At 43.0% G+C, this 26316-nt stretch overlaps 2 protein-coding genes and 1 long non-coding RNA gene across 17 annotated transcripts in view; 1 reads left to right on the top strand and 2 right to left on the bottom strand.

The window, feature by feature from the left end:
* The first annotated feature begins 136 nt into the window (after positions 1 to 136).
* On the top strand, positions 137 to 21974 carry RAD52 (RAD52 DNA repair protein). 3 transcript variants are annotated; one of them, XM_076341184.1, is made up of 12 exons: positions 137 to 283; positions 9113 to 9201; positions 10687 to 10788; positions 11355 to 11448; positions 13162 to 13229; positions 13492 to 13610; positions 13700 to 13775; positions 16798 to 16994; positions 17196 to 17338; positions 17984 to 18064; positions 18598 to 18840; positions 19116 to 21974. In XM_076341184.1, exons 2-12 carry the CDS (start codon positions 9115 to 9117, stop codon positions 19169 to 19171), a joined length of 1266 nt encoding a protein of 421 aa, XP_076197299.1. In that variant the 5' UTR covers positions 137 to 283; positions 9113 to 9114; the 3' UTR covers positions 19172 to 21974. The 3 variants fall into 3 exon arrangements, with proteins under 3 accessions (XP_076197299.1, XP_076197318.1, XP_076197307.1); XM_076341203.1 differs by having other exon boundaries at positions 18965 to 21974; XM_076341192.1 differs by having other exon boundaries at positions 138 to 283; positions 17202 to 17338.
* On the bottom strand, positions 4705 to 18038 carry LOC143161851 (uncharacterized). Of its 3 annotated transcripts, XR_012995603.1 has the most exons (8): positions 17897 to 17992; positions 17242 to 17323; positions 13470 to 13557; positions 10672 to 10771; positions 9107 to 9216; positions 8828 to 8934; positions 8589 to 8617; positions 4705 to 5062 (listed from the first exon to the last, which is right to left on the bottom strand). It is a non-coding gene; the product is annotated as an uncharacterized LOC143161851 (long non-coding RNA). The 3 variants fall into 3 exon arrangements; XR_012995604.1 differs by lacking the exon at positions 8828 to 8934 and having other exon boundaries at positions 17974 to 18038; XR_012995602.1 differs by lacking the exon at positions 8828 to 8934.
* The window catches only part of WNK1 (WNK lysine deficient protein kinase 1), a 108642-nt gene continuing 104133 nt past the window's right edge, over positions 21808 to 26316 (bottom strand). For all 11 annotated transcript variants that reach the window (XM_076341074.1, XM_076341093.1, XM_076341083.1 and 8 more), the window contains 2 exons: positions 25048 to 25235; positions 21808 to 24727 (listed from right to left, as the gene is read on the bottom strand). In XM_076341074.1, the coding sequence (XP_076197189.1) occupies positions 24413 to 24727; positions 25048 to 25235 (503 nt within the window). In that variant the 3' untranslated portion in view covers positions 21808 to 24412. The remainder of the gene's footprint in view (positions 24728 to 25047; positions 25236 to 26316) is intronic.

The raw sequence follows: 26316 nt of genomic DNA, 5'->3' as shown, positions 1-26316 counted from the left end.
CGCGCGCTCACAAGCCGGGTTTCCCTCTCCCTCCCCTTCCCCCTCCCCCAGGGGGCGGGCTGATCCGGGCACCGCCCCGCCCCCCCCCCCCCCCCCAGCGAGCGTGGGCGTGGCCTTCAGCAGTCCCGGCGCTGCGTCACGGCCTAGCGCGGACGTGGGAAGTTTGACTCCTCGCCCGTGCCGTAGTGGCTGGCCCGGGCGTCCCTCCCACCTTTCTCCTCCTCCTCCCCGGGCGGAAACTGCGAACTGACGCCGGAGGACCGAGGCGGCCCCCTTGGCCCAGGTACTGCGGCCGGCGGCCCGCCGCCGCAGGGCAGGCCGGGCGGGAAGCGCTCCCCTCTTTTTCCCTCTCCCGCTGGCGGCGGGGCTGCATCCGGCAGCTGAGCCGGCCCCTCCCGCGGACCGACCCGCTGGGCGAAGGGCGCGCGTGGGGCGGCCGTTAGCGGTCGCCGGGGGGGTGGGTAGGTGTTTCCTCAGGGGCCCACGCGCCGCGGGAAACCGTTGGCGGTGCCGGCCGGGAAGCAGCGCCTCCTGGGGTGGAGCTCGTCGCGCCAGCCCCGCGGGCCGGGCCGTGGGCCGCTGCCCGCCTCTTCCCGGGTGCTCCGCTTCCGCGGCGGTAAGGCGGCGGCAGTTCTCCCGCCGCCCCGCCGGCGGCGAAGCTCGAGGCGTCCTGGCCGCGGAGTTGCGCCAAGACGGCGTTTGGAGCCCTGCCCGAATGAGCGCGAGGTGGCTGGGGCTACGGGAGGCAGCGCGACCCTCCCCGGGTAAAAAAAAAAAAAACTCTCTCTGAGCCTGGGGGATGCCCGCAAAGGCAGCGCCAAAGCTGGTACACTCAGCCCCGCTGCTACCTGGGCACACCTACCTTGGGCAAACTTCGGTTTCCCTGATAAAGGCTCCTTCCTTAGAAGACTCCCAGCCTGCTGTAACTGAGCCCTGCCTTCATCCAGGCAGGTAGAGCAAATGACCTGCTTATACATCCTTCCAGTTTGATTTTTTGTGATTGCAAGGTGTAGGTAGCCAAAAACAACATTGGCTTCCTTAGCCATTATTCCAGGGGATGCTAACGTGAGAGGTTACAGTAAATTGGATAGATCTGTAAGACTACACAAGGAATGACAGTTATTGACATATAAATTATCACTACTTAAATTAATATCTTGTTGCAATAAACACAGTAATTCAGACCTCTCACAATTATTATAGCTGATGTACATTGAGGTCCCACTAACCAGAACTTCTTTTTCAACTGTAGAAGCACAGAATCCATTTTAAATTAATTTCTGAAGAATAATATAGTGCAGGTAAGTGCATGCTGTAATATACAAGCCCTTCTGTCAAGCCTAAGGTATCCCCAAAAAAGGGATACTTTACACTGCTGTCTTAAGGCAGAAGGATGAAAATAGATATAGGCTTGCCCATGCCTGAAGTATTCTGTCAATTTCAAATGTAAATGATTTTCCATTTAAAAATAAACAGTGTCAACCTGGAGCAAAACAGGAAAACAGAGGGCTTGAGAGCTTTAGATTTTTTGTGGTAACTTAATTAGTGTGTCAGCCTAATGTGGTCTTGGCTGCCAGAAGTGTCATCTGTGCCTGTAATCGCAATGTTTTTTATGATCTGCTGTTTGACAGATCTCCTACAGCTCTTACAGAGTTCAGATGTTTTAGATTCCAGCCTGGATTAATTTCTTGTCTAGCAATTGCATTTGGCAAAACTACAGGCTTTCTACAGTTACAATTAGACAGGCTGCTTTTCCCTTTAAGTCCCAAACCATTACTCTTGAGTTAAAAAGCCTCCTCTCTTTTCCTTGCAACAACTCAAGTGGCTTATACATAAATGATGTGGTTATAAATCAATCTGACAGGCTTTTAGAAAGAAGTACCCACATAAATAATTTATGATATTTGAGTAATATTCCTGCCAGGTCTGGTCTCCAGAACAAGCTCTTTTCTTTTACTCTGTCTTTCTAAATGTGAAACTAGTCGTTCGAGAGTGGATTGTTCACTTTTCGGTTTTGTAGCTGTCAGGTGTTACTGTTTCACACCTGGAAAAGAGCTTGTATGCCAAACAAGTTGTTTCTCTTTTCCTTCAGTTCTACCCCTCGGTGCAATAAAACAGAGCACCTCTTGCTACAGACCTAGCTCATGGTTTGTGGTTACAAGGATTTTTTTTATAACATCATTGAAAGATTATTTGTGAAGGAGTACCAGTTAATCCCTTTAATGAAACATTTTTCTATACAGAATTGTGGATTAATGCAAAGAAATTAAGTAATGCGAGAAATTAAGTAGGATTTATATTCTTAGAAAGCAAATGTATTTCAAATTTAGAATTGTTTGGAATGATCTGTTTCATAAGGTGCTTAATACATTTTTAACTAATGAAACTTTGTGGACCCTTTGTAAGGCAAAAGTGACAATGCTGAATTTTAAAACAGTGAACAAAATTGTGTGGGAGAGAAGTAATTTACACATAACACTGCTATTAAGGAACACATTTGGAGGAGTAACCAGCAACATTTGAAAAATACGCAGTCTAAAACACAGCAACACATGCGTTAAACTAACCCATTTGGACTTTGATTTGTAATTGCTGGGGAACTAGGATCCTAAAAAAAAAAAAAAACAACTTTCAATAGATATAGTGATGTTCGATGAATTCATAACAAATGGATAAAGGCTGTTATGACAGAAAACTCAGCATGAGTAAAGAGATGAGTTTCTCACCCTGTGTTCCAAAAATGCAGGAAGTGACCAGATAGGCTTCATTTCAGACATTGGATGTATTCAAACATTCTAAATAGAAACACTCCCCCCCAAATGCACCATGTTATTCTGCCAAGCTTGTATAAAGATAAGGAAGAACGAGCTTTACACTGTGTTCATTAAAATGTTAATCAGTAAAAAGGGTAACCAGAATTAGTGTTTTCTGTTTTGTGCAGGGAGGATATCATCATCCTAGAGATACCAAAAGTAAACATACTACTGCCCGATAAATCTAAGGGCTAAATTTTGCTTTTGGAGCCACATATATAGATTCCCCTGAAATACATGGGACTGCGTGAAGGTACGTCAAGTCTGCGATGTGCTGTAACTGAGGAGAAATTGGTGTAGTGGTATTTGTATGCCCTGAAAGCAAATATATTTAAACTATTGCAGATAGCTCAAACTTTCTACATTATACCTTTTTATTCTCTTGCTGGGGTGGTTTTACTACAGAATGCGGCCTGAATCAATACCAATAAGATGCATCAATATGGTATTGGCAAGCATCAGAGGCCACCTTTAGTCTACAACAGACATTCAGTCTCATGACCTCCCTGTGCATTTCATTGTTTAACCTATAAAACACTGAATATCTTTTTCTTCTGTTGAAGTTAACGGAAGATTACCTCACTTTTCTCAAGTCATAGAATCATAGAATCATTGAGGTTGGAAAAGACCGCTAAGATCATCGAGTCCAACCGTCGACCCAACACCACCATGCTCACTAAACCATGTCCCTAAGCGCCTCATCTACTCGTCTTTTAAATACCTCCAGGGATGGTGACTCAACCACTTCCCGGGGCAGCCTCTTCCAATGTTTAACCACTCTTTCAGTAAAGACATTTTTCCTTACATCCAATCTAAACCTCCCCTGGCACAACTTGAGGCCATTTCCTCTCATCCTATTGCTAGTTACTTGGGAGAAGAGACCAACACCCACCTCGCTACAACCTCCTTTCAGGTAGTTGTAGAGAGCGATGAGGTCTCCCCTCAGCCTCCTTTTCTCCAGGCTAAACAACCCCAGTTCCCTCAGCCGCTCCTCATAAGACTTGTTCTCCAGACCCCTCACCAGCCTCGTTGCCCTTCTCTGGACACGCTCCAGCACCTCAACATCCTTCTTGTAGTGAGGAGCCCAAAACTGAACACAGTATTCGAGGTGCGGCCTCACCAGGGCCGAGTACAGGGGCACGATCACTTCCCTACTCCTGCTGGCCACACTATTTCTGATACAGGCCAGGATGCCATTGGCCTTCTTGGCCGCCTGGGCATACTGCTGGCTCATGTTCAGCCGGCTGTCAACCAGCACCCCCAGGTCCTTTTCCAACAGGCAGCTTTCCAGCCACTCTTCCCCAAGCCTGTAGCGCTGCATGGGGTTGTTGTGGCCGAAATGCAGGACCCGGCACTTGGCCTTGTTGAACCTCATACAATTGGCCTGGGCCCATCGATCCAGCCTGTCCAGGTCCCTCTGCAGAGCCTTCCTACCCTCGAGCAGATCAACATTGCCGCCCAACTTGGTGTTGTCTGCAAACTTACTGAGGGTGCACTCAATCCCCTCATCCAGATCATTGATAAAGATATTGAACAAGACCGGCCCCAGTACCGAGCCCTGGGGAACACCGCTCGTGACCGGCCGCCAACTGGATGTAACTCCATTCACCACAACTCTCTGGGCCCGGCCGTCCAGCCAGTTTTTTACCCAGCGCAGAGTACACCTGTCTAAGCCGTGAGCCGCCAGCTTCTCTAGGAGAATGCTGTGGGAGACGGTGTCAAAGGCCTTGCTGAAGTCCAGGTAGACCACATCCACAGCCTTTCCCTCATCCACTAGGTGGGTCACCTGGTCATAGAAGGAGATCAGGTTGGTCAAGCAGGACCTGCCCTTCATGAATCCGTGCTGGCTGGGACTGATTCCCTGGTTGTCCCGCTCATGCCTTGTGAGCGCCCTCAAGATGAACCGCTCCATAATCTTCCCTGGCACCGAGGTCAGGCTGACAGGCCTGTAGTTCCCCAGATCCTCCTTCCGGCCCTTCTTGTGGATGGGCGTCACATTGGCAAGCCTCCAGTCTTCCGGGACCTCCCCCGTTAACCAGGACTGCTGATAAATGATGGAGAGCGGCTTGGCGAGGACCTCCGCCAGCTCCCTCAGCACTCTTGGGTGGATCCCATCCGGCCCCATAGACTTGTGAGCGTCCAGGTGGCGTAGCAGGTCATTGACTGCTTCCTCTTGGATTACGGGGGGTTCATCCTGCTCGCCGTCCCTGTCTTCCAGCTCAGGGGGCCGAGTACCCAAGGTTGGTTGCCTAGAGATATCAGAAGTCAAAACTGAAGAGATATATTGTATGCAATTTTCCCACAGCAATTTCATAATCTGTTTTCCACTCTTTTTAAACTGTGGTATAGCACTGGCCCGTGGTGATTAGGAACATCTTGTACTTAAAAGATGTACACCTCAGCTCAGTGTTGGATGAAGCAACCTTTGCATAACAGGTTAATCAACTTATAGTTTGGAGTTCCCAGAGGAGAGAATACTCCACAGAAATATACAATTTCTGAAGGTTTTTTTATTTTTTGTGTTAGAGCAATATGAACCTTAGGTTAAATATGTGGTATTATCTTTAGTGCTTGCTAAATCACTCATTGCTACATGCATAGCTGTTTGCTCTTGGTGGACTCAGTAGAATTGCATTCACTGAAAGAATGTTAAAGATTTTTGCTCAGCAAACTAAAGCTTCACTGTGAAGGACACTCACTGTATAGAGAAGGATGAGGTTGAATAAAAAGCTCTCTAAAAGTGCACAGTACGTTAAAGTCATATCTTCCAGGTTTTTTGATGCTACAAGTAATTTCTTGAAACAGCCATGTTCTAGCTGAGGGTTTCCCAGGTTGTGGTACTTACACAATTCATAGTATGCAAACTATTTCAAAGTGATGCAAAACTGCCTGCTTCTACCTTACACCTGAAGAGAACTGGGAACTGACACTCCTAGCACAGGATTAGGGCACAGTGCATAGTTCAAAAACCTAGTTTGTCAAGACAGAGGGAAACTAGCAGGTGAATAGGTGATTTAGGACCAAAATCTCTTTTTGGAGTAATGGATAGTAGGGTAGGCAGGTGTGTGAGGATGTGTTCATTTAGAAAATTAGAAGTTACATGCATACTGTCATGGAAGTTGAAGGTGTTGCTGCCGTAACCTGCAGTAGTAGTTCTACTTGAACAGATTAAGTTCAGGATTATCTGTTCTAGAAAATTGGTTTATTTCCTATGTGGGAATTTGTGTACACACCCAGATGTTTCTCAGCAGCTGCTCAGTTCACTACCACCATACAAATAAATACCTACTTCTAGAGTGTTGTTGAAAATTAGTATTTCATATCCAGTTTCCCAAAACAGCCATTTTTCTGATTGTGTACCTCATTTGTTCAAATTTTAAGCTTTTGTATTATTACACTTTTTTTTAAAAAACAAGATCAAAATATGGTAGTAGTAAAAGCTGTTAAGATTTTTTGCCTGTTCTAGTCTATTAAGGTAATGTTTTGAAGCACAGTGCAACACGTGTAGTCTTGTGTGTGTTTTTTCTCAGTGATAAGAAAACTTTCTGAGAACATTACCAGCTAAACTAAAAATAATTCCCTGTAAATAATAAGTAATGGTCACAGTCACAGAGTAATAAATTATAATTCCTAGATGTCTTTAAGCTGATGATAAACTGGTTTTATCATCCTGCATGCAGAGCAAGTATATTTGAACTTTAATTTTTAGTATTTAAAGATGGTTTGAAAATACAGCTTTTTTAACACTGGTTTATGCAGCAGACAGTCTCCTAGCACTGTCCTGGCCCTGGAGGGTGTTTGAGGCTCTTTTGTATGCTAGTCAATAGCTTATTATCTACTTCAGTATTAATATTTCATGCGAGTTAAAACATTGTAGGGACGGGGGGGTGAGCAAACAATATTCTACTGAAGAATGGAAACGCCTTGCCTTCCCTAGCTTCTGGCTGTGGTGTTGAGGTAGATCTGTAACTCCATTTGCAGAATTAACTTTTCTCTCTTCTGAACTCCTACTCTAATAATTTTGAAATTGAAGTTCTGTCACTTTGAAATGCTCTGACAATTGCTTTGAGACATAGGGCTTTGCTGTGCTGCACTTCACTGGCTTGGAAAAAACCACCACATTGCTGTAATAGAATATTTGGTTTAAACCAGGCTCACAGCTGAAGCAAACTGTTCCAACAGGCAAAGCCTGAAACTAAACTGGCATCATCTGTCTCCTTCACACAAGCTGTAGAATAATACATAATTTGAATACAAACCACTGACATGTTTTTAAACTGTTTATTGCAAAGAAGTATGTGGCTAGTATTCTCTGGTGGCATCTGATCTGTTGGATTAAAACTGTATGATGTGAAGCTGTTTTCAGCAGCATGCTGGCTGTACTTCCTCGTTCTCATTCAGAATCAATTCCCACATCTTATTCAGAGCTTCATTAAAGGCGTATCTCTTTAGAGAATTTAGACTGACAATGGTGCACACCATATAAAAACTTAAAGGACTTAATACTGGTTTCAGTTAAATCAATTTGGCTTCAAAATGGCTCTCACCTATTGTCCATAAATATTTGTGGCAAACTGGTAATAGGGCTATGTAGGCAAATACACACATTTCATGCATTGTTTTTTCCCAGGGGCTTTATAATAATTAAGATCTGATTTAGGCTGCTTAGAGTTGCGGGGATGGGGGGAATGTATTATTGTTCAAACTTTGATTCCCTCTACCACTCACCACAGATACTAGTTTTTCCTCTCTAATTGTCTCCCTCAGGATGCAATGGACTCTTTGCTTAATAGGGGCAATAGCCTGCTTAAATTACAAGTGTATCTCCTGGTAATATTCATTTCTATATGTTCTCTTCCAAAACCAAACGTATTTACCACAAATTGCAGCAAACTTTTAATTGAAACACGTTCAAATGTATAAACACTGTACAGTTATACAACTTTTGGACCAGAGATGAATAATTATAGCCAACCAAAATTAAGGAGAATTTTAGCTACACCTAGCATAATTACCAGTGCTCATACCTGCCAACGAAACAACTAGTATTCTTTTTCTGAAAATTGTTTGCCCAGTTCTCAGTAAACTTTGGCTTCCTTGTTTAGAGACTTGAAAAACAGCTTGTTTTAAAAAGTGCTGAACCTAAAGTACAGTAGAAAAACATAACACTAGCCAGGTTCTGACTGAGAAATGATGCTACCTACTGAGGATTTTAGACTTTCTCAAACTGTTTTGACATCTCCAGCTGTCTTGTATGTATATTGACTTGTCTTATATTTGTATTGCATACAAAAATCTTAGTGCTAGACTACTGGTTGTACTCAGCATTTGTGCAAATACAATAAAAAATTGCCTCTGTGGGCCTATACAGAAGTGCTGCTCCACTTCTTTGCACGCCTGTTCTATAAACTCTCAGCAAGACCACTTCTCCAGCAGCAGGGTGGAGTGGTGATGCAATACTGGGTAGTTGTTGGATACCGGCTTAGAAAAGGGTGCCATCTACTGAATTATTGGTACAACTTCTTAAAATTCTTGCAGGTTCTGTATGTTTTTCAGCTCTGCATAGTTTGTATGATACCATCATAACACAAGACAGTATGATTACAGTCGAAACAATAATCTAAAATAAAGACTGAAGAGGCAGGGTATAGACAAGTCAAATTTTAGAAAGTTGCCTCTGCTTTTTATCAGTCTAAGTATTAATGGATATTGAAAGTGATCTAGGAAGACAGTGCTGAAGAATTTGAAAGAGTGGATTATTTTGTTTTTCCTTACCTAGAATGGTACAATGCATTCACGTTTATCTAAAATGAAAAAAACAAAGATATCATTTGTTACCAGTTTAATACTTAGAATAAGGACTCAAGACATTACTAATTTTTTGTTCTAGTCTCTGATCTTATGCAGGATCCAGATGCTGTTGAATTATATTTTTTTCTTTTACTAGCAAGGATAATTTATTTATTCTTTAAATAAAATAATTGTTTCACCGATTTAATTTAATTTAGGCTCACCCTTGTTGGTGATGGATGGAAGACCAGAACAGTGCCTCTGCTTCTAGGATGAAGCTAGCCATTTCTGCCTACGTAGTGTAATGTATTTAAGAAAAGTTTTGACAGTTCTGAAACAACATCAGAAAACAAATTTCCAGTTGGGGCTGCAGCAGTTCCATGGAGCGAAAATTGTAATATTGCTGTAATGTCCACTCACTGGGCAAGTGGACTTCAACACATTGGCTTGTCTTTATACAGACTGTTAGTTCCGCTATCTTCAGTGTTTGTATTTTCTCTTACCTTTAGGGATGCCTGAAAGTCAAGGGAAAGACAGCGAAAGCCACATCAGCAGCAGTAGTTCCAGCACTAGCAATTCGGTTGCTTGCTTCGGACAGGTCAGTTCCTTTTGCCTGAGAGGGAAACAGAAGTTTTGTGCTTGTGCTTCTGGAAACCTGCCCTGCATATTTACTCATTTTAAAGTTGGATACAGTAAGGCTGGAGTCACATCCATTACCCGAGCTATGCTATACCTAATTGTACATCACATTTTCCTCCATGATAGCCTTGGCATGCCTCGAGTTATAATAAATTGCTCTGGATTCTTCGCAAAAGGTTTTTAATTTTGTTCCTTAAAAATGGGGCTCATTTTATTCTCTCTTACTCCCAGATGGCCTGGTTCGTGCTTACACACGTTCTCAGTACTGCCTCAGAAAAGTCAACTACTTTCAGCCATTAAAAAATAATTTTTAAAAATTTAAAATAATTTGGGAAAAAGAAAACCGTATCTGGACTGAACAGACCTTTTGGTGGTGAATTCTCTTCTCCATGATAGGCATTTATACATAGTTCCTGAATATGGCATAGGCATGTGCACTCTCCCTTTTTCCTTATGCCTTTTGGTTACAGGCTTGCATTTTAGTGTCAGAAAAAGACGAAGTTATTCCTTTAAGTTTAAATAGAACCAAATACAAATTAGAGAGGTTTCGCAGGTGTGGGAACGTATATGGCACACACACTATCGAATTCTGTGTTCTGCTGAATGACAGGGCAGCCAATACATGCGTACACAATACTTAGGATTTAGGTGGTAAAATCTCTGTTCTGTCTCACATCAGAGCATAGCAACACAAGCTTTTTAGTGCTTGAGTCCTTAAATATGCATTTAGGCTTCTCTAAACTTTACAGATTGTAAATTGTATTTCTACTAAGACAAGGAGCAAAAGTTACAACACTTTAGGCTTCCAGTGATGCTGGTGTTATCCAATGATACCAGTGATGCTGGAGTTATCCAAAGGACCTTCCTTGCATGAGGGGAATTTGCTGAACACTCCTCAAGAAACTCCTATTTTGATTGCTTGCCTGAGCTGCTATCCTCCCTGCCCTGATGCCATATGGTGGTAGAATAAACTTTGTTTTTGTTGGAGTTTTTGAATACACTTTTCTTGTTGGTCACGGAAATATTACGTTTTATTTTTGCGAGGTAAAATACAAGCTTATATGTGTGTTCCTGGCAACCTTGACTAGGATTATGACTGCATTAAGATTTCAATAGGATACTAATAGGCCTGGCTCATCTCAGTTCTTCTAATGTAAGTGATGGTTATGAGAAATGAAAAAGAATTGCTACAGCTCAATAATTAATGCTTGTATACATACACTTCAAGAGTAAGAGAAAAAAAAACAATATAATGCACAAATGTAATGCACACAGACACCCTGAGGTCTTTCCCTGTCTGTTACATCCTGATTCTAAAAATGGATCATATACCTCTTGGAAGGACTGTACATGGAAAAAATGGGATAAGGAAATGATATTAGGAGAAGAGGGGGAGCTAAAATGGGGAGAGTGAGGAGATTTGTCTTACCTTGTTTTTGTCAAGTATCAATACACAGCAAGTGAATATCAAGCTATCCAGCATGCTCTTCGTCAGAGACTGGGTCCAGAATATATCAGCAGTCGGCAAGCTGGAGGAGGACAAAAGGTATGAACAAACATGCATAGGTGTTTCAACTCACAGTTTTTTCCAGCAAAACTAGGGTAAAAAAAGTTGCAATAATCCTTGTTTTTCTTAAGTTAATTTCCCACTAGTAGTTTAACATGCAGATATGAAAGCAAAGTCAGCATAGCATAAATTCCGGCTTTTACTGAGTCACAGGTTCCTTTTACACTTCAAAAAAAGGACTCAACTTTTCAGTGCTTCATCCTTGAGAACATTGAGACTTTTTCTTATTTTTTTCCCAGAACTGGAATATATGGAGCATTATATAACATTGGCTGCGTTTTACCCTCTTTAGTGCCCGCTAGGTCTGCCTTCCCTTGATTAAGTCCTATTTGTTGTCATATTAACCCTCTACCACAGTTGCTGGAAGAGGGTGAACCTAAAGCTACACCATCACTCTTTTATTCACATTATCTGAACCTTGAACTTACCTGGGTTTCCTCAGTGTAACATGATGTGTGTAATCCCTCGTTAAAATAAACATGTATATATTTGTGCACATGTGTATGTATTTTTATATATACATATATATGCGCTTTTCTTTTCAGGTCTGTTACATTGAGGGTCACAAGGTAATCAGTCTGGCCAATGAGATGTTTGGCTTCAATGGCTGGGCTCATTCAGTGACTCAGCAGAATGTTGGTAAGTGTCTCTTGAGGATAAAGAAGTCTTTCCTCTTGTTTCACTGTGAGGCCCTGAAGGAAGAGTCTCTCAGATAAGGACCAGGGTATCTATCCTAGAACTTGATCACTTCAAAGAACCTGAGGAGAGGCATATGGAATTTCCAGGTGTCTTAGCAGTTGGTAAGAATGAGAGAAATTGAATAATAGTGGACCTTCTGTTTTCTTTTTAGATCTTGTACTGGAATATGTCATAGTCATTATTCTAAGTGTGTTTATGATTATTCTTGAGCTATTATAATCAAGTTTTCTGATCTCTATGGGAACACTCAGTGACTACAGTCAAGAGTAATTACAATTAAACTACTTAACACTCAGCAGCCCTGAGCCAACTTTCATACTCACCTGTAATTTTTATATTCTAACAAGTTAATACTCTCAGTTAATATTCTCCTGATCTTTAGGGACCCATCTTTTTCTGCAGATTCTTCTAGCCAATACCTGGTTCTGAGAATTTTTTTTTTTTTTACAGTAGAAAGCTTTGAAAAAATTATTCTTCTAGAAAACCGTATTCAGGTGGTCTTAAAGCTTACGCTTCTTCCATCTCGATAGCTGAAGTAGTACCTACCAGAGAAGTATTGTCCTTATTTGCAGATCTGCTATGCTTAGACTGAAGACTGGGCGTTGAAGTAGCTCAAAGCAACTGCATAAACGTACCTCCTTCCTTCCCCCCCCCGCCTGCAGAAATCGTTTCTTACCTCAGGCTGGTAGATTCTAGACATAAAACAAGTTACTTCATTGGTTTCCATCTGTTCTATACCATTTTTTTTTCCTCTCCCCTTTTCAGTCAAGAAAGGACTGACATCCTTCAAGCTTCTATCTTTTTCAAATAATGCCATAACAAGTCATTCCTTAGCAATTCAGAGACAGAGGATTCCGTTATGTTTGGTTTTAAGTTTCTGGGTAGAAAAAGGGCTTGCACCTCTGGCAGGTTTACAAAACAATTAAACAAATAGACCAGATGAGTACAGAAGAGCTTTTGGACCCCAGAGTACAGTTACTTGTACAGTCACAGCATTTCATTTTAGACGTGTCATGTTACTATCAGACTTGCAAGACTGCTAACTAGAATACCCTATGTATATTATATAGTATTGCTTTTGGTGTAAAATAAGATAGATTAGAGCTTGTGGATTGAGAGTTGTATTGCAACCTGTTAAGCTCTTTAGGTAGTCTCTCCTGGATAAAACCTTGTGCAAAATTTCACAAACTGGAGACTTCTAGTATATAATAGGAAAGAAATTACTTTTATAGGCAACAGTTTCTTTTCCATTACTGTTTTTATAAATTGATACTTTAAATCTTTCCTTCCAGCTGAAAAAAACTGTTATGCTTTGAACACGTAGGATATGTAGCTGAATGAAAAGTAACATTTATAACTCTTCCTTCTTTCATACGTTTAAGTTTATACATGTAGTAGCAGGGTGTGAGTGTTTGGCAGGACTAGCCACTAATAACCAGAAAGTATCACGTAACATGCCCAGAGCATATATGCAAGTCAGCATTCTCAAACTACAGTTAATATTTTTTAAGTCATGCTCCATTTTCTAGAAGATGATACAGTGTCTTGGGCATATTCAGCAAGTATGGTACAGGCTTATGAGCGTCCTCAAAGGACAAAATGTGGATCAGAAGTCTTTTGTATTATTTAGGATGTTACTTTTCCCTCCCCCAGACTTTGTTGACCTCAACAATGGCAGGTTCTATGTGGGGGTCTGTGCATTTGTGAAAGTTCAGCTTAAGGTAAGTGGATTTTTTTTTGTTTGCTCTGTCTATAGTTGAGCAATTGCCTAAAGCTGTGAATGAAACTTCACGCATAGGTCAGATTGTGGTTCTCAAGTGCTGTATTACACCAGAGAACCTAGCGGTGTCCCAAACATTGACCTTGCTGTAGAACAACCAGCTAAGAGCAAGTAATCAGGCTTAGGAAAGCACAGCATATAACAAGAAGTGCTGTATGTGCAGAAATTCCCTTATACTTACTAGTTTTAAAATTTTACTGCAGGATGGGTCATACCACGAAGATGTGGGGTATGGAGTCAGTGAAGGCCTGAAGTCTAAGGCCTTGTCCCTAGAAAAGGCAAGAAAGGAGGCAGTAACAGATGGACTGAAGAGGGCACTCAAGTAAGTGAAGATCAGTACTTGTACATTTTCAGAAGTTAAGTGAGAATTAACTGTTATTTTCAGTCACAGTGAGCTCTCTTATTTCTCAGGTGCTTTGGGAATGCTCTTGGGAACTGCATCCTAGACAAAGACTACCTACGAGCCGTGAATAAGCTTCCACGTCAGGTGCAGTACATGGGCTGTTAGAGCAGGGACTGCTAGATGTCCGCTGCTCCTGGTCCTTCATATTAAAAAAGATTATAAATAATGATATCAATGCATCTCATCCCTGAATGTTTCCAGCTATGAGACCAATAGCCTTTGCCTGCTAGTTTGTGTGAACTGTTTGTTACAGAGTTCTTCCCCGACATTTCACCACGACTACTCTAAATTTTGACTATTTGCAGTAGGCAAGGTTACTATGGTGAAGAAACAGTACCCTACTCAAGATCTCATGTGACATTTATGGCCATGTTGTCCAAGTCTCTGTTCAGTGCCAGTAATGCGTACATCTGTGTTCACAGCAGATTAAATGTTACCACAGAAAGCACTGAACTGTTTAAACTAGCTCGGTCTAGGTGCCATTTTCTCCATGTGCTGCAGTTCTTAAGACTGTTTAAGCTTTGTTGTCAGTCGTAGCAACTCAGTTCATTGCTATCATCTAGCCACTTCTGCTTTAAATGCGTATCAGCAATGATACCAGTGTCAAGTCATATATTCATCACATAGGTGAAATGGAAGTCCTTGGGAGAATAGAGTCTGCTGGGTGCACGTCTTTACTGTATACTTTTGCCCTCTCTAAGGCAAAAGCCAGAACAGATCTCTCAGTTTGTTCTTGTTGTCAGTGGTAGCACAATCCAGTTTACTATTATGAATTTTAAAAGTCAAACTTACTTGACATATTTCTCTCATTACTGGACTTTTTCAGGAATTTAAAAAAAAAAAGATAAGAGATAACTGCATACAGTGACACAATTGCCAATTGCTGTAATAGGTCATAAAACCAGAGGCTGCAGGCAGGGCAGAAGAGTAGCCAGACAGTACATCCATTATCTGTGTAACCTACCCTAAAGCAGGTACAGCTCCTCTGTGCGTTCCTGCAGAATCAGGACCATTTCATTTAGTCCTGAAGTCTCTCAAGCTAACAGCCTATATGTCAACCAGTGGGCAGCAGGAAAAGGAGTGTTCTTTAGACTTCAGGGAGCTTTGGCAGAAAATAGGAAGTTTTTCCATGAGAAAGACTTCCTCCTTCAAATAAAGTTTTTAATATGCATAGCCCAGGATATCGTAGAAACAATACCAGGTGGGTCACATACCAAAGCTGCTTGTTGTAATTGGAACTTTCACTTAATTCTAAGCAAAATCCATACAGTAGCCATGTCAATATATGCATTGATAGTTACTTTGTCCTTCTACTAACTGTTATTCAAACTCTACCAGGCCCTAACGCACATCACAGCTAGATAGAAAATAAACTCAGAGTGGTCCTTGTAACAAAGTTTACAGCGCGCCTGTATTTCACCCCTCAGTGTTCATTGTTCTTGTTAGAATAGTTAACGAGTAGTTATTCTGTAACAGTGTTTTTGTACTGAGGTCTCAAGCAAAGGTAATTTCTAAAGGTGGTTTCAACATTCAGTTAACCAAATTGGATCCTTCCCAAAAGAACACTGCAAAATGCTAGATGCATCTATGATACAAAGGGTGAACCAAACCATTTAGGCTGGACCCACAACAACTTTTTAGCTGTTGACAGTCACTTCAAAGTTTTACCACAGAACAGCAAAACAGGTCGCGCTATTTTCCTTTGCTACATGAGGAGTGTACACATGGCCCTGCAAACGTCCTCTGCTTGACTTCAAAAATGTGTTGGCACCTGAATTTTGCAACTGAATTATCAGCAGGATGTACTGGACTTGGCTGCTGGAGGATGAGGAATAACATTAGGAAGATCTACACTCCAATTTATTTGTTTTAAATACCCGATACAATACTACTGGCAAACTGTGGCTCTTGAATGTATGAAGAATTAGCATGTACAACTGATGCGTACTTCAACACTTACTTTCCTTGCCGTAATATGGTTCTTATCCTTACTGAACAGTAAGAAGCCATGTTACATCTTGCTTTGCTTTTCAGACTCCTTACCTCCTTAGGTTTCAGTTTGCAAGGGAAGAGCTGCAGTTACTTTTACTCTGTGAAGCACTAGGTCAAACAGTGAACCTTCCGAGGTAACCAACACCACGGAGAAATGCCTCTTGTGGAGGTCTGTCTTTGGTCCAGAGAGAGACAAGAAATTGTGATGTACGTCTTCATCAGTGACAGCCATGCTTTAACCACGTTCTTTCAGAGCTATCACAATTTATAAGTATGCTGTGATGTAACACAGCAGTCTTCTTCGTATTAAAGTTGTCCTGGCTGCTACTGAGGTTGCACCTCAGTAGCCAATATTAATCTTGTTACCAGCTGGGGGCAGTAGGCTTCTAGGCAGCAACCTACCTTGCTCATTGAGGAGAAAGTAAGCCTTTTACAACTGCTGATCCATGAAGTTTCATAGTAAAGTTGCCTTCATCATACTAGGATTTACCGAACTCTGCTAGCCAGCCTAGAGCTGTGAGGCGGTTCTATCTAGCTAACTTAGCCTGTAGGAGCAGATCCAAAGTGACACCTCGCCAAGTAAAGATGGCACAGATCTCTGCTTTGCCAGGGTCATGGTCTATTAGAGGCATTACCACAAATCTGTAAAATCAGAGAGCCAAACCATCCCGTCTTTAATGAAAGGAGAATGGTGTACCTTCCTCAGTGACCTCACGATTTCAGAGCTGAGTAAGGGTCTGCCATGCCCTTTTATACAAGCGTGAAAACGGAACCGGCAAAACTAACAGACTCGGCAACAGGCTTGTGAGACTGTCTGAGCTGTAGAATTCTGCATCAATCACTGTTCTCGTTTGCAGAGAGCACAGTCTGGGGAGACGTGGGCTATCTACCCTGAAGCACTGAACTATTAAGCTAACACAAAGTCGCATGAATTCAATTATTAACTAACTGAATGACTTTGTACTGAAAACGCATTTCAGTTTTCTAACTTACTGTTCCACTTAGAGCAAACAAACTAGATTTTTTGACAGTACTGTATAGAAAAAGCCTGTGCATATTTCATTAACTTGATGAAGGAAATTTCTGAATATGTTTTCTTTTTTTCCTTTACTAGATACCCCCTGAGTTAGATTTGGTCAAAGCTAAGAGAGAGGACTCTGAGCCTGAAATAGAGAAAGCAAGATACAATAGCTGTTTGGAAAGGCAGAACGCAAGAGGGAGACAGTATTGTGAGATGGCGTCTACTTGTAAGCCTGGTCAGACAGAGGCTGCTGTAGCAATGGTAGATCAGAAACAGCCAAATAGTTCCAGGTGAGACTGCTATTATAAATTTATTTTATAAGCTATATTAGAAGTTACTGTACCTTTTAAAACACACAGACAGCCCAATTTGGAAGATGCCATAAAATGCAAGTTTAGTGGATTTTCCTTGCTGTTATTTCTTTATGCATTTTTTCTTCATAAAATGTAATTGCTGAAATTCTGTTTAACTTTGTGCTTACTTGGGGGGAGGGGCAGAAATACAGACTCCTTAGCTATCGAGTGTGATGCCACTTACCAGCGGAAATTGCGACAAAAGCAGCTACAGCAACAGTTCCGGGAACAGATGGAGAAAAAGCATCAGGTTCCAGTAGTTGCTCCTAGCAGCAAACAGGGTAAGACTTTGCACTAAAAACTGACAGTTTTAACGATAGCTACTGGCAGACTTGTGTTACCCTCAATACAGGAGCCCAACCAGTTTCATTTGCTTTTGTACTGTACCATCAACACACCTTTGAGACCAGAGGAGGGAGGATTATCATACTTTTCTGCTCCCCCCCCCCCACTTACAGTGGCAGGAACGTCAGCCCTAAAACTGCATCATTAAAACTGCAACTTTCCAACCACCCTAAAGCTTCATGCAGCACAGCGGCTGTCGTCAGTCCCACTAACATGCTGCACCTGAGCTGAGACTGCAGCATTTCACTGAGGTGGGTTGCAGGCAAATAGATAATGCATTAGCTACTAATATGTTGCTCTTTATTCATGGGGAAGTCTGGACAGCTGTGTGGTAAGCAGGAACTTGGGGATGGGGTAAACAGGCTAAAAACCAGTTTGAAGTAGTGCAGCTGTCAGCCATCATCAGGTACAGAGTCTTACCATTCCACATACTGCTACCAAAACATAACCAGCTCTAGGAAAAAAGAGGGTACCTGGTGGCAGCTGCCGCTTACCATTTCAGACTCATGCTCTGTTAAGAGGAGCAAAAGGGTTCTTCTGTATTTCTAATATTTATCTCTTCTTCTGTTACCTCCATCCAGCAACATCCGATCCTCCTGTAAAGCACAGCACTCCAGCAGCAGTACAACAGCAACTAGCAATAGAAGAGGAGTTCTTCGCAGGTCAGCCAAAAAGTGATGAGTAATAGTGTGTTAAATCATTAGCATTTAAATCAGCTCTTCAGAGTACAGCGTAAAGGTCAAAGTTCTGAAGAGGTTGGAATAATAGAAGTGCAAGTATGAGTCTGACCTTGGCAATACAAACCTTGCTTGAGTGGCAGGGAAGTGATGTCCATCACTACGAGGGGTTGCACACCATGCTTTTCGGTAGAGAGTTGTTACAATGTATTCGGTAAACCCTTTTCCTCAAGTGATATTGCACAGGAACAGAACATTTGTGGGGGTGAGGGGGTGTCTTAACATAACTATGGCTATTTGGGTCACCCTTACACCGCAGTGCCTGGACATTGCTGAAATCCAGAGCACAAGGGGTAGTACTGTTTCCCCGCTGTGCGCTGACATAAAAGGTGCTTTACAGTTTCACTTTTGTAGTGGCCACCACTCATAGGAAAAGAGTGGGCTGGTCCTGGAGTTACTGTCATTCCCATAGTACAATACTGTCGTCTGTGGTTTGATCACCTTTTCATTCATTCTAGATGATCCTGAACTTTGGGACATTTCCTTGGAGACCACTGATCTTAAGATAATGGGTCACAAAATGGCAGACCCATCAGCTGGACACCAGACACCTGAAACACCCCATGGACATCATCAAATGACTACTCATAACAGGACACCTCACAGAATGAATTACCACAAAGCTTCTGCTGGACTTGTAGCAGATGGCTGCAACTGTGCAATCACGAGCAACAGCAGCTGTGCCAGCCAGCATACCCCAGGTACGTGCTACCAAAAACCGACCGAGTTCTGTCTTAACAATGGCTCTTGGCTTTGAAAGCAGCGCTGTTAGATTAGTAAATTGGAGTGGGAGAAACATCCTTCTTTTCTTGGACCTGGCTGCAGATGCTGTGATGGTGGGCTAGGAAAACTACCTGGTTTTTCCATCCAACTGTCCTGTCAAGGAAGAGCTAGAAAAAGAGTTGAGGAGCACTTTTAGAAGCAGAAAAAAAAGCTTTAAGAAACTTCCCTTTCCCACTGTCTCCCTGTTTGGCAGAGTGCAGCCCCTACAGAAGTCAAAGCTTGAAGAAAAGGAGGCTAGAACCTACGTAAGGCACCTGGTGATGGTACCTGCATGCTGGATTACATCAGAAGACTGCAGTTGGCCGTTCAAATTACGCGAGGAAGTCTAATGCATTAACAGATTTTCCTGCATAGTATGGTGAAGCAACACAGAAGAGTTTAATACAGCCAGCAAGAACTTAATGTACTTCTAGGTTATTACATGTTTTTTTCTGTAAACAAGCAATCATTTGTGCTCCTGCAGCACTAGACTTGCAGCTGTATTACAAGCTGACATTACACGTAATTTGCCGGAAATCGTAACAGAATTAATCTTTAAAATGAGATGCAATTCGTAGCTTCTTTCTCCCTCAGTGTTGCATTTCAGCACAGAGAAAAGAGATTTTCAGTAAAATGGGGAGAAGAGTGGGTTATGGTCAGATGACAAAGTCCACAAGCTGTGGTCGCCCGTTCGGTGAGGCTGAGGGTGTGAAGCTGCAGCAGTGTTTGCCGCCGACGTGCAGCCCAGCCGTTTGCCCTGTGGCTGCACAAACAGGGTCAGAGCCCATTGCTCCTCCTCAGCTTGTTCCTCAGCCGTGTCGGATTCGGGGGCAGGAGCACGCTGGGACCGCTGCCAGGGGGTTGCACATAGCATCTCAGGCAGTGTTTGCCTGGACCCTTTGTAAAACAAGTGGGAGCTGCACTTCGTTTTTAAGTAAGCTTTCAACCCTTTTCAATATGAAAATAAACATGACATTTGAAAAACAAACCACACTTGTAGCTGTTCGTGCCTCTGTACCCTCCAAACCATTGCAACTCACTTCCTGTTTAACAAGCTCAAAGAAGTCAACACATTCTGGCTAGTTACGAGTAGGAAGCTAAAGAGACTACCGCCATGTCTGTTCAGCCTTGCATCTGCTTTAAGATGGGCAACTTCAGAGCAAAGCAACAGCTGTTCCTTCCAGTAAGAAGGTCAAAGAAAGAATTTTTAAGCAGTATTTCAAACTGGATACAGTAGTATTTTTCAGAAGTGCAGTGCTGGAGACAAGGAGGACGATACCGCGGGACTGGAAGTTAGAGATGGACCAGGAAAATTTACACAAACTCTTGATTAGTCCAGCCCCGGAATCAATGTCAGACTTGAAACGGGACCTTGTTCCTGTGCTTTGCCATCACAGCTCTATCTGGTCAAGTCTCTTAAAGCAGTCTAAATGTAAATACATCTGAAGTATTCAGCATTTATTCCCATTCCTCCTACTTTACCTTCACCACTTCATCGGTCCTTTTTCCTTAAAAGATCCTCTACTATCCACTTACCTCCTCAACAGGACAAAGAAGGAGGATTGACTTCAGTATGGAAAGACAGGACAAATTATAATTAACTGTCATAGATTACATCTAGAAAATAGTTTCACATTTCACCGTACTGGTTTCTCTCCAATTCAGTGCTGCATTCGGAACAGCTCAGGGAAGAAATACATACCACATGTTTGAGTCACGCACTCACTGTTGAAATCAGATACCTGTTAGGAAGGGAATGTGCAGACATTCAGAATTACTGTATTCAAAGCCGCTCCAAACTTTTACAACGAAAAAATTAAAAGCCTCATATAAACACAACTGCATCGACTCTCTTGACTCTACAGAAACAGTGCAAACGTAGCCATGCCTCCTCGAAATCGCCGCAATAAGCCTCTCAGCATTGGTCCCTTTTAGAAAGGGCAGTAAAACTTACACTTGGAGCTTTTTTTTTTCTCCTTTAAGGCCTTGAGCAGCATGACTCATAACAGAAGCTGTTCTTAAAATGGAAAGAAATGCAGCAGCAATTAGTGTTTAGAAATACCAAATAATTCCTGCAAGTCTACAGTTGTTTGAGAATGCCCCCATAAAGTAGTTCCACTCTTCTACTCTACCAGTAGGGTTGCAAATTTAGGGATGGAATTCCTATTATAGAGCTACACTAAAAAGTTTCGTCTCCCCAGCAGGGCAGGTGCACATCCCTGCTCCCTTCCACCCCAGAGAGGAGGGCAACGGACCCAACAGAAAAAGAGTAGGACTCTTCTGTGCCCGGACAGGGGCTCCCCCAGCCCTTGCAGCACACCCTGCTCCAGCTTCACTGCCAGGAGGCAGAACAGGACCACTGCTAGCAAAGCTCCACTTGTGCTTCAGACAGGGAGAGCCACCAGGTTCCTGACTCTCACAGCTGAGCGCATTTCTCTGCTATTTGGGAACTTCTTGACAGTCTCGGCCATAAAAACAATCGTACTGCTTATGCGCTAGCCTTCACAGCTGCTCCCTCCCTTTCCCTTAGGCCCCTCCTCTTGAAGATCCATCCTATGAATTATTCTTTGCAGGACCTTGTTTCAGAGTAATCAATTAAAAGGCCAAAGGCTCATTACCGATCACTGCTTTTGAGAAGTTAAGGGTCTCATTAAAACGGGTTTCTTGTACTTTCCTGTGATAAACTGATAAATTGGCTAACAGTTAAATCACTCCAGGAAAAGGACGGAGAGGTTGGAGCCTGCTGTTCAACAAGAAAACCCACAGCTCAACAAAAGCAGGTTTGGTTTATTTGAATGACTTCATTAAATATTCTACAAAGGTAACAAATTGCAGCACAAAGCGCAATCGTACAAGAAGCGCAGTGCCTGGGTTTAGTGCAAAACATACAACTAACTACGGCCAGGGAAGCCCAAAGTTTCAATTCATTTTATTTTTTTTATTTTTATTTTTTACAGTGTACATCGTTAAATAATGTAAAGAAAACGCTTGTAATTCAGAAACAGATTTTATGTGGAAAAAGATACTCAAAGTGTAATATTAAACAAAATAATTTAACAGTTCAGTAGCATTAGTTTATTCCTCTAGACTTCAGTTATTCATCCACAGGAGGAGGGGGGGGGGGGGGGGAATCAATGGTAAATAAGACCAGTTCTTGCATAACGTTAAGTGAAAAAACGACCTCAAACTTATTAGATCAAAATTAAATAACCACGTGCTGCATCCAGCTGATTGGTTCCCCTGTCACGAACGTTCCCCTTGTTCCATTACTGCTCCTGCTTCCAGAGCATGCCTCTCCCCTCATGCTGGGCGTGTTCAGGAAGCTTCTCTGCATCCATTCAGACGGAAGAGCAGAGCTTCTCTGTTACACTTCAGCCGCAGGGACCCCTGCTTTCAACCCCCCCTTCCACCACACGCACACCGTGAGCCTCCTCTCTCATTCTGTAGCTCTAGTCTGCACTTCAGATACAAAGAACAAACCCCCAAACCTAAGGAACTCGGAGCCCGGCCACCTCGCCACTAGCTTTCACCCTCGGGCGTTCATCTCCAGCCTGTACCTGCCCTTGCTGCCAAAACGGCTGTAAAAAAAGTGACAGGAAAGGAACGGATCTTGCGCGTTTCTTTGTAAAAATAAAAAAGAGCGAGAACCCCCGCAGACAGAAAAACTCCCTGTTAAGGCTCCACAGGGCGACAGTGCTCCCAGAAAAATATTCAGGCAAGTAACATCTCCGTGATGCACCAGCCTCCAGGATACCGGTGAGCTACTCGCAAGTACCAAGAAGCAGTCCTCTCATCCTTCACAGCTTTTTGCAGCACTACAGAAATACTGGCTGGTATTATTTTCACTTTGAAGAGGAAACCAGTATTTTTTAAATATGAAGAGGGAGAATGACCAAAGCAGAAGGTACAGTACAGTTACTAAGAGGTGACAGATAGTTACAGTCCTGGTACCAGCTCGAAATTTGTTAGAGTGAACAAAATCGTAAATCCTCCAAATAAGACAGAGGAAACTTCTTGATGCCGGCTGTTTCAAGTACATCCATTGCCGGCAATGGACGTTGCACCAGGACGGTCTATTCCTGGCTTAAATGGATTTTACAAAAAAAAAAAAAAAAAGGTAAGAAAAGCAATCCCAGCAGACAAGCCCATGCCAACGAGCAATGGCACCTCTCCCTCAAGTCACATCCCGACCAAACATCTTTACCACTTCGCAGGTGGAGTCAAACTGCATCTTAAGTTGGGCCTTTCCCAAAGATACACGTTCTCCCCATCCTCTCTCCGTTTCCGATCCAGACCTCCTGCCTCCGTAGACAATATTGGTTAGTCTCGTTTTAGCTTCACCCATAACCCTCCGTCCCACCCCCACCTGGCCCCTGTCACACCAGCAACTTCAGATCTGCCCGCCCGGACAAGTTTCCCCAACAGACAGAACGCTGTTCCAACGCGCTGCCTCCACGACTTCCTCCTCCACACACCTACTCTAAACAGTAATGGTAGCACTAAACAAACTCGAACGTCCCAGTCGCTAGGTACAAATAATCCATCCTTCTCTGAACTTGCCCTCTGTCCACCTGGGGCTCTGCTGGGAAGACGATGCTAACTGCAGAAGCAATAGAAGTCCAAGGCACTAAAATATCCAGCAAGCATACTGGGAGAACAGACAAGTATTCAAGTACATTAATTTATACAATTTTACATTCACATTTATTTATCTAATACAATGAAAATACAAAGGAAAAAGTTAAAGTGTCTCCAATAAGTATAAGGATATAGCTAGCTTTTTTTCCCATTTTTTCTTTTTAACTTTTTTAACCCTCTATATTCCACTCATTTTTAAACTACTGTTGTCCAACAACATTTATATATCACAGTGTTTCCACATCAAAACTGATGGTAAGTACATGTCCGCAGGGAACTTTTAAAAATTTTTAAACAATTTAAATTGCTCTAATGCTGCAGTCAAAGCTGTTAATACCTTACTTAAAGCAGTAATGACCTATCAAGCACGGGCTGCACTGCAAGTCCATTCGTGTGCCCCACCATTTCGGAGCCCGATACGATTGACTGGGGAGAGGGAGAGGAGGGGGATTTGGACAGCTTTTCTCCTGGTCTTGGTTCTTCAGGGAGAGATGAGAAGTGTGCTAAAGCCTCATGCTAGGATTCAGCTCTCCCACCTCAACACATGTGGGTTCAGCCTCAAACCAGAGAGAAATTTTACAGCAAGACTGTGTTAACTGACCCCGTGACCTCACAGCTCTTGTTCCAAACAAGAGCAGAACCCCTTGGTCAAAAGCACCGTCCCATCATAAGGATGCTGATCATCCTCCTCCCCCTTGAAAGCGTGTGGGGAAACTCCCTTTACAGAGAGTTGACAGCAATGGTTGGAAAAGAGAAATTCATTCCCAGTCTGGCAAGCTACCAGTTCATTGCAGCACTAGGAGTTGATACAGGGCCCCGTCTCCCTCCCCATGTCCTGTCCCGAGGTCTAGCCAGCCTGGTCTCCGAGCGCAGCTAAGTGGTCCGCAGGTTGGAGCCTGGAGGGTTGCTGATCGATTTTTGCAAATTGCTGATGTTGAAGCTTTGCAAAGATGCGGCACCTACGGGCTGGAACTGGCCAAGCGGTGGCTGCGCTGGACCACCCGTCCCACTCCACGGAGCGGCAAAAGACGCTGCTGGGTAACCGTACTGCTGCGGAGGGCACATAGCCTTTGTGAAGGGACCTAAAGAGGTAGCTGATGCTGCGGAGATGGGCGTAGCACCCAGGGAAGATGTCATAGAGATACAGAGCTGACCCGGGGCCGAGAATTTTCTTGCCATTCCAGGGCCCTGAAAGAAAACCCAACCCCCAAGAAAAGTTACACAACCGTGCTTAAAAACCACAGGCTCACCCCCCCCCCCCCCGCCTTTGTCCACAAGCCACTCCCAAAGGATGTTTACAAGAACCCACCGTGGCCCTCCTCTTTAGTTATCCCCTTCCCTTCCGTAGCAGGTGACACAATCCCGCACACAAAAGACAGAGCCAACGGTTTTCTAGAGCAGTTGTCCAAGCTACGTGGCAACTGTACTCTAGCTGCGTTTGACACCCTAACGAGACAGCAGTGACACTGGCAGTTTCTTACCATAAACGTTCACGGATTACATCTCACCTCATAGTTGCTATGCCCTTTGCCAACTTTCTTGCCAGACAGGTTCATGGCATCTCGGGCCCAGTTATCTACCAGCTTGTGCAGGTCATCTGTGAAAGTCCCCTTCCGGCTCGAGGCAATAGCAGTAGGCTGAGACTGGGGCGCTTGGCTGTTCACCGTAGCCCCGACTGTGTTAGTGCTGCTGGTCCCTACAGATACAAAAAACGGGAATCAAAACTTAGGTTAAAGATCATCTTTCTCTAGCAAATTTAATAATTGTGGTAATGGCACATCAATAGAGAGCCAGTTAAAATGCCATGCAGATTAATTCTAAGTTTCAATTCCAGGACACACTGAAGTGGGAACTACGAGGACTCCTACAGGCGTTTTCTCAGATTAAGAGTATTTCATAGGTGTGTTTACTTTTCGAGAAGTGCTGCAAGTAGTCATCTTAAGAGGGGAATGGTAGCAGCCTATAGGTCTTTGTAGAGGAAAAAGGAGATTAGGTTTCAGCACTGAATGACAGTACAGTCACGTCATTCTCTCATCCTACACCTTTTAATCAGCAGCAACCACTATTGGCACAGGTCAGTTCCGCCTTGGAGGACAATGCTGGATGCTGAATAAGGAGCAGTACAATCAGCATCACCAGCTGCTCTGTAGCAAATTATCTCCACTTTGTAAAACGAAGAGAAAAATTCACCCGGATTATGCAAAAAAGCCGTAGTGAGAAACAGCAACTGTTGTTTCCAAAAGCTGCCATACTTATGTTCTTGAGGATAACCAGATGGGACTGTCTTCATCCACCAAACAGCCAGGATCAGCAGGGGAAGTCTGCACTGCATTAAATTTTGCTTTTTGCCTCTGAAAGCATTTTTTTGCCATTACGTTCAGATTTCCTACGTCAGAAGAACAAGCATTTCAGATGCAAACAACTAATACAGCTTAAAGAAGGCAGAAATGAGAGTAGTTCTTCAGGCATGCTTTGACAAGTTTGTCGATTCACTGGGTTGATTGCAAGAACACAAAAGACCCTTCACATAAATACCAGGTTTCGGTTCTGCTAGAAAGCTTGCTGAACATTATCCTGCAGAAAAAAAAAAATCTAGAAGCTTTGTTTTGGATAGCCTCACTATCCCCCTCACACTTACAAACGAGCAACTGCACTCGAATTTCGAAAAACCTAAGGCAGACCTCATAACAGGAATGAAAGAAATTGTGTATTATCAAGTATCCTAAATTCCCAACAGTACTGCAAAGTATCCTCATTTACAGATGTGGAAGTGACGG

The sequence above is a fragment of the Aptenodytes patagonicus genome, chromosome 1 (assembly GCF_965638725.1).
Source record: "Aptenodytes patagonicus chromosome 1, bAptPat1.pri.cur, whole genome shotgun sequence".
In the NCBI taxonomy this organism is placed as follows: domain Eukaryota; kingdom Metazoa; phylum Chordata; class Aves; order Sphenisciformes; family Spheniscidae; genus Aptenodytes; species Aptenodytes patagonicus.
The sequence above is the reverse complement of the archived record's forward strand: the minus strand, read 5'-3'. Positions and strand labels throughout refer to the sequence as shown.